Source organism: Cucurbita moschata, unplaced genomic scaffold, assembly GCF_002738365.1.
Source record: "Cucurbita moschata cultivar Rifu unplaced genomic scaffold, Cmos_1.0 Cmo_Scf00011, whole genome shotgun sequence".
In the NCBI taxonomy this organism is placed as follows: Eukaryota; Viridiplantae; Streptophyta; class Magnoliopsida; order Cucurbitales; family Cucurbitaceae; genus Cucurbita; species Cucurbita moschata.
The window spans coordinates 3,267,459-3,275,351 of NW_019268527.1; the positions used below are offsets into that span (position 1 = coordinate 3,267,459).

General features: G+C 31.0%; 1 protein-coding gene across 1 annotated transcript; it reads left to right on the top strand.

The window, feature by feature from the left end:
- The first annotated feature begins 5,077 nt into the window (after positions 1–5,077).
- LOC111449311 (trihelix transcription factor PTL-like) lies at positions 5,078–7,132 on the top strand. The gene is made up of 2 exons (XM_023089154.1): positions 5,078–5,690; positions 6,044–7,132. Exons 1-2 carry the CDS (start codon positions 5,212–5,214, stop codon positions 6,756–6,758), a joined length of 1,194 nt encoding a protein of 397 aa, XP_022944922.1. The 5' UTR covers positions 5,078–5,211; the 3' UTR covers positions 6,759–7,132.
- The last annotated feature ends 761 nt before the right edge of the window (positions 7,133–7,893 follow it).

The window sequence follows — 7,893 nt, forward strand, 5'->3', positions numbered from 1 at the left end:
CATTTTCTTTATTATTATTTTTTATATTTTAAAAAATAGAATAAATTATACTAAATCAAATAAATGTGATTAAAAATATATTTCTTTTCCTTCTTTTTTGCTAATAAGTCTCCTGTTGATTGATAAATTATAAAAGTAATAATGGCCCTAAATTATAGTCTTTCAAATTCTTCCATGTGACTCCTCCTTTATAATAATAAGCTTAATTAAGAAGTTTTTTTAATAATAATAAATAAATAAAACGGAGGGCAACAAACGGTCCCACAAATTTTATTTTATTGTCTATCGAGCTTTTAAGGGAAGTTGACTATTTAAATTTAAGTAACCGCTAGTTAAGAAAAATTGTTTAACAATTTAGGTTTATATTGTTACGATACGAACCAATATATCAATCGTGCCAGATAAATTAAAGGAAGATATGTAGAAAATGTTGTTCAAATTATTGCTGTTCATGCAACATTAAAGAGCTCCACTCGTTATTTAATGGTTACAAATTTTGGGTGAATGATAATTTAGAGTTATAGTATTTTTTTAAAGTATTTTAAGGTTTTTATTTACTTTAATATTATACTTACGGGCTAATTATAGTCATAAAGTATACACGTCCTCTCATTATGGTTATGAAACATGAAAGTTACCACTCGTGCAAAGGGTTTTCATTTTTAGGATAAATAAAGTTAAAAATATAATAAAAATAGTATATTTATTTATTTATTTGCAATTTTAAATAGATTATATTGAATGTTTAGACTTATTTAAGTTTGACATTATCGATCTTGTTTGTGGAGTGTTTCAAATCTCTATCAAATATTCTTATATTGAGATATTTGATCAATAAGTTAATCTGAATTTTACTTTCTGATGGTTTCTTATAGGAAACTTTCTCGACCCATACATAAAAAATTCCTAAGTTGACTTATAATTTAAAATATTTTTTTTAATTTTGTTACTAAGTATGATAGATATAAATATAATATTTTTTTAACGACTTCTAAATATTTATAAAGGTATACAAATCTCATTGGTACATAGTTTTTATTTTATTTTAGACCATTTAATTAAAATTTATCCATTTATATAATTATGAGTAAATTAATAAACTTGTTTAAATTACACAATAATTAATTTAAAATTTTAACAAACACACCAAATTTTGAGGGAATAAATTATTTTTAAATTAATAGGTAATTTGTAAATTGTGGCGATCCGTACCAGACCACCTGGCAGCTGCACATTGTTTAATGGACATAATTTACCGACACGCTTTTATTTACTGTCACGTGTCGTATAACTCATTTTAAAATTGTCGGGATTAAAATAATATTTTCCATTTTGTTTCTTCTTTGTGGTTTATATTATTTCTTTTTTTAAAGTGGCATAATTGAGTGGATGACGTGGCATGTGGTCTGTCACCGGTAACGTCTGGGGTAAGTCATCAGATCTGACAGGAGGAGTAGCAACTGAATTGTTTTTACGTGACGAGGAAAGAAACGGATCCCGGTAACGCCAGTTGCCGATGGCGACAGAAATTATCCACTGTAAGCGCTTTCTCATAATATGCAATCCCCAGTTCCATACGGTACCAAAAACATCAACTCTATTTACATATCTGGAAAACGACATCGCTTTCAATAGTAAATACCAAATAAAATATTATTTTATATTATGTACTTTAATTTTTTTTTTTAATTTCATCTACATTTAAATATCTAAATTTATTTATTATACTTTTGTATTCTTGCTACTGGTTTAGAGTTTTTTTATTTTTTTCATATCAAAATTGATTAAATAATATTAATAATTTTTTTTCTTATATAGAAAAATTAGAAAGATATTAATTATAAAAACCAATTAAAAATATTAGAAATTCAATTAAAATAAAACAAAACATAAAGTGCATTGCCAAAATGATAATTTAACCAATATTATTATATTGCCGACTTTTTTTTTACTATTATTTTATGTTTATAATTTTGTAAATTATACATATTTACATTATTTGTAGAGGTAAGACATTATTTTATATTGAAATTTAAATTAATTAACCACAAATAATAATTGTAATTAAAATAATAATTCTCATAGTCCACTCGATTTCGTTTTTTCCCCTCCTTAAGAAATGTGGGATTTCACAATCCACCTTCATTAGGAGTCCAGCGTCCTTATTGGTGCATTGTCCCGTATCTATTGTTGATACCATTTGTAACCGTCCAGAGCTCAGCATCTATTTTGTTCCTCTCTTCAACTGAAGTAGAATCCCACAATCTAACCTCTTAGGAGCCCAGCGTCTTCACGGGCACATTGCCTCATGTATGGCTATGAAATCACTTATAACCATCTAAGCCCACCACTACTATATATTGTTCGCTTTAGTCCGTTACATATCGTCGTCAGTCTCATAATTTGAAAATGCGTCTATTAAGAAGAGATTTTCACACAGTTGTAAATAATGTTACTAACCGACGTGGAATCTCACCATAACAAACTATCAAAATTGTATTAAATCTTACAATAAAATAAATCTTTTATTTTGTATTTTTATTGAACACGAACAAAGACATTGGTTTATTGTTGTTTTTAATTGTAAAATGCATTATAAACATTAATATGATGAACCTAACATAGTATTATCATTATATGAGATATATGGATATATTATTTATCTTGACCATTAATAAGTGGGACCCACTTTGAGAGCAACATCTCAAATAATAACATATATGGACGATATTGCCGTATATGCATATATGAATTTCGTGAAGTGTTTTTCAAACAAATTATTTTTATGTTGGGTCAATATTTTCTAAAAATGTATTTATCCATGAGTTTATTTAATTTGTTATTTAAGGATGTACAACTATTAAACATCATAAAGTTATAAATTTATAAATTTATAAAAGTTAAAATTTATTATAATATATATTGTTAGATGAACACGACTTTTCACAATGGTATGATATTGTTATAAACCCATGATCATTCCCTAAATTAGCGGACGTGGGGACGAACAAAGTACGCGTTCCCTTAATCAAGGCTCGACTCTTTTAGAGTCTTAGTCATTTTTTACTATGACTTCGAGGAAGCTTGATTTATTTTCTTTTGGAGTCATTTGTTCGACATTTGAGAATTTACCAATCTATTGGCATAGCTAAGTTTAGGGCATGACTCTGATACCATGTTAGATGAACACGACTCTCCACAATAGTATGATATTGTCCACTTTTAGCATAAGCTCTCATGGTTTTGCTACGGGCTTATTCAAAAAGCTTCATACAAATGTAGAGAGTATTTATTGATTATAAACCCACGGTCATTCCCTAGATTAGCGGATATGGTACTTTCATCATCCAATATATATGTGTGGATGGTAAGGGTAAGAAGCCATCTCCAGACAAGTTCTGAGTTATCTTTTGGGTAAGAAGGTTAGAAAATTACAGGCTTTAGTGATGTACCGCCAGGGGACATGGCCTTGGTTAGCAGGTACAAAAACAGTTTAAAGTCAATTCGAGCTGCATATCTTTTATTACAACCCAAAACGCACCGTTTTGAGGGACATATTTTATTTCTCGTTATTATTATTATTTTTAAATAAAAGGTTAAATTACATTAAACCAATTTAACAGCTCTAATCCTTTAACTTTTAAACTAAAAAAGAAAAAATAAAAAAATTAAATTGTTATGATATGATTGGGATGATGGAGGATGACATAATCTGAGCAGAACGATGGATTATAGTGGAATCTAGATCCTCTTCCATCCACGGAAAAAAAAAAAAAACAATTATTATTATTATTTACTGAAAATAATTAGTAAATGTTATTGGACCTTCAGACACGGTTGTTTAAACATGACTTGAAATGACTTTACCATTAATGAACGATTTGATTAATATTTATTATTATTATTATCATTATTATTTTGTTACCGGAGGTAAATTTTACTTACTATTTTTTTAACATATATTTTTAATTTAGGGTATTATTAATAATATATAGTATCAAATTCAACCTTAATTTAGAATTATATATTTTTAATTTAGATATATATTATTTATGAAATATACCTTATTATATTTTAATATTCTTTCTATGATTTATAGTATATTTTATTTTATTCTTCATATTTAATTAGTTTATATTATCTTTATTGGTAGGTATTAGTTGCTCGCTTGTATCATATTTAAAGCTTATGAATATCAATGAGAACACACTTTTCGATTCCAATTTTATTTCTATATCTCATTCTTAACACTATAGAAATCAAAATACCTTGAGTGATTTCATAATAATTAAAAAAAATTCATAAAACTATTGTTTATAATAATTTTCTTGGACGACGGTAGATTTATTGGATTTGTTACTAAAATATAGTATTAAATCCAAAACTCTCGGCGGATGGCCAGTAATCCAAAGAAATGAAAGAATAGCTTCAAAGACAGGTGAGCCAGGTCAGGAAGAAGTTTGACTGTTGGGATGGGATCGGATCCATCCTACTCGAAGCACTTCACCACGATCGGTTTGAGATAATTTGGAAAAGTCTTTCTCGCTATTCATTCTATTCGAGATAGGGGGAGCTTTCGATCAAGATGTTCTCGCCTCTCCTATTCGGTCTCTCGCTCGAATCAGTATATTTGATAACGATAGCATAATTCCAAAATTCTTATAATATGAAATATATTATATTTTCTATGGATAGTAATTAACATGAGACTATCAAGAAAAGATGACATAATATTATAAATATTTATTTTATTTAAATTTAACTAATTATTTTAAAGGATAATTATTAATATTTATTGTTAAATAAATTAAAAAAAATAAATGCAAGGGATATTATTCCTAATATATTTATTAATGAATGAAAATTAAATTAAAATGGTAATAATTGAACTTAATAAAAATAAATTAATGTCTAAAGAACACAAAATAAATATTTTTTATTTAATTTTGTAGTTAATGCTGTAGTATTATAATTTTTTTTATTTTATCATGATTGTATAATGTTTTTACACGTGTAAAAATATGATTGGAGGAGTGGCTCGAAAGCTCCTTTTCCCTCTAATGAAATTAAGTTGCGGAAGACTCGGATCCTGCCTCCCTCCCTAGCCTAAAAGTCTCCTATTTTTCTCTCCAACCAGCTTCCACTATGGACCCCTTTCCTTTTCTCTTCACCTGAATTTTCAGTTTTTCACTCTCCAACGCCTCCCATAACATGTCCGACAAATACCCATACCCAGATCTCCGGCAACTCACTGCCGACAAACCCATCTTTCCGGCAACCCCACAAACCCTAGACTCCTTCTTCCCACACCAAACCCACCTGACACGTGGTTTCTCTCCGGCGCCACCGCCACCGCCGCCGCCACTCCCCAAATTCCCCCCTCTCCAGCTCCTTCTTCCCGATCCCACCGTTCTCCCCGATGGGCTTTTTCAATTTGGCTGTACCAATACCTCCGCCGCCACTGGCGGCGCAACCCCCTCCGCCGCAGTGTCCGCTCCGTTTTACCGGCGGAATAAGATGATGGATAGCGAATGGTGTCCGTATGGAAACGACGTCGTTGGAGGAAGTAATGGAGCTAATAGTAGATGGCCAAGGCAGGAAACTCTCACTCTTCTTGAGATCAGATCTCGGCTTGATTCAAAGTTTAAAGAGAGTAATCAGAAAGGTCCCCTTTGGGATCAGGTTTCTAGGTATATATTTATTTTATTAATCACATATTAATTAATTATAAACTTTTTTATTTTCAAATTATTTTATATGTTACATAAATATTATTATATACAATATGATTTGCACATTATAAACAAACATCATTACAACCTCGTATTTTGCGACTGATCTTTAGTACAATTATAGGGAATGTCTCCATATTTAATTTAAAATTAAAAAAAATCCATACAAATTCTTTCACAATCTAACCCTAGGGCTGAAATCATAACCAAAATTCATTATTTTTTTTCAAAATATTAGTAAAAAATTAATATTAAATTAATGAGAAATTGAAAATATTTATTTATTATTATTATTATTATTTATTTAATAGGATGTTGGAGGAGGAATACGGGTACAAAAGGAGTGGGAAAAAATGCAAAGAAAAATTCGACAATTTATACAAGTACTACAAGAAAACAAAGGAGGGCAAAACGGGGAGGCACGACGGGAAGCACTACAGATTTTTCCGGCAACTTGAAGCGATATACGGCGGCTGTAACGACCAATTATTGTCCCCCACCGTTGTGGAATCTAACATCTACAGAACCTCCGCGGCCGAGGCCGGAGAAGCGGGCATTAACAATAACACTGGCGACGAGAAGGCGTTGGTGGGGGGAACGAGTTTGAGCTTTTCAATTTCGTCGGATTTTGAAACGTCGTCGTCGGGGAACTATCGTGACGACGACTTGTCGGCGATTGCGTTTATGATGAACCAGAGGAGGGTGGAGACGGCGAGGGAAGACGACGAGTCGAAAGGGGACGGTGGTCAAGGCAGGAGGTGGAGAGAGGAGGTGGAGAAAATGTTGGATTGTAAGCTGAGTAGGTTAATGGAAGTGCAGGAGAATTGGATGGAGAAGATTATGGCGAGTGTGGAAGATGGAGAAAAGGAGAGGATTTTGAAAGAGGAGGAATGGAGGAAGAAAGAAGTGGCCAAATTTGATCATGAAATGAATGAGTTTTGTGCGAGGGAGAGAGCTTGGATTGAAGCTCGAGAAGCTGCGTTAATGGAGATTATGAAGAGATTTGGAGGAAAAGGGTATGATTAGAACAATAATATATATATATATATATATATATATCGATTTGTAGATGGATGAATTATTCTAGTGGTTGGAACGGTCTGTTACGTGATCGTCATTGTGATCATCCTATCTCGAAATTATGTGTCGAACTTAACCCATGGTTATTGTGGAATGACATGTCACGTGATCGTGATCGTGATCGTCCTAGATGTAATTATATTTTGAACTTAGCCCTTGGTTACTGTGGAATGACGTGGCACGTGATCGTGATTGTGATCGTCCTTGATCGAAATTATGTGTCGGAATTAACCCACGGTTATTGTGGAATGATATGTCACGTGATTGTGATCATCGTAGATTGAATTATATTTTGAACTTAGCCCTTGGTTACAGTGGAATGACGTGGCACGTGATCGTGATCGTCCTTGATCGAAATTATGTATCGGAATTAACCCACGGTTATTGTGGAATGACATGTCACGTGATTGTGATCATCCTAGACTTAGCCAACGGTTATTATGGGATGACTTGTCACGTGATCATGATCATCTTAGATCAAAATTATGTGTCGAACTTGCCCATAGTTACTATGAAATGACGTGTCACATGATCACGATCATCCTCGATCGAAATTATGTGTTGAAATTAGTCTATGGTTATTATGGAATGACATGTCGCGTGATCACGATCATCCTAGATTGAAATTATGTATCAAATTTAGCCCATGATTAGTATGGTATAACCTGTCACGTAATTACGATCATCTTATATCAAAATTACGTGTCACTTTAAATCATATATTTACTAACTTCTTTTAATTCAATAATTCCAAGACTGGAATTGAATAATCGATTATGTTTTTTTGTACTAAAATTGGTAATTCTTTCCATTCACAGAGGTTGAACTAATAATAATAAATTTAATATGTTATTAAAAATTGACCAACAATCCTTTAATTTTTAAAAAATGATTTTCATATTCGTGGACGAAATATTTGAATTTTTAATTGAATTTATAAAATAGAAAGCAATTTTTTTTTAATCAAAATTGACTTAGGATTTTAAAAATATTATAAAGAATTATAAAAATTCATAAAATAGTTCTTACCAGCATAATTTAAAAATATAAGAAACTCAAAAAAAAAAAAAAAAAAAAAAAA

Coding starts and splice junctions, on each gene's coding strand:
- LOC111449311 (XM_023089154.1), top strand. CDS start 5,212: ATGTCCGACAAATACCCATACCCAGATCTCCGGCAACTCACTGCCGAC. Junction 5,691..6,043: donor CTTTGGGATCAGGTTTCTAG/GTATATATTTAT, acceptor TTTATTTAATAG/GATGTTGGAGGAGGAATACG.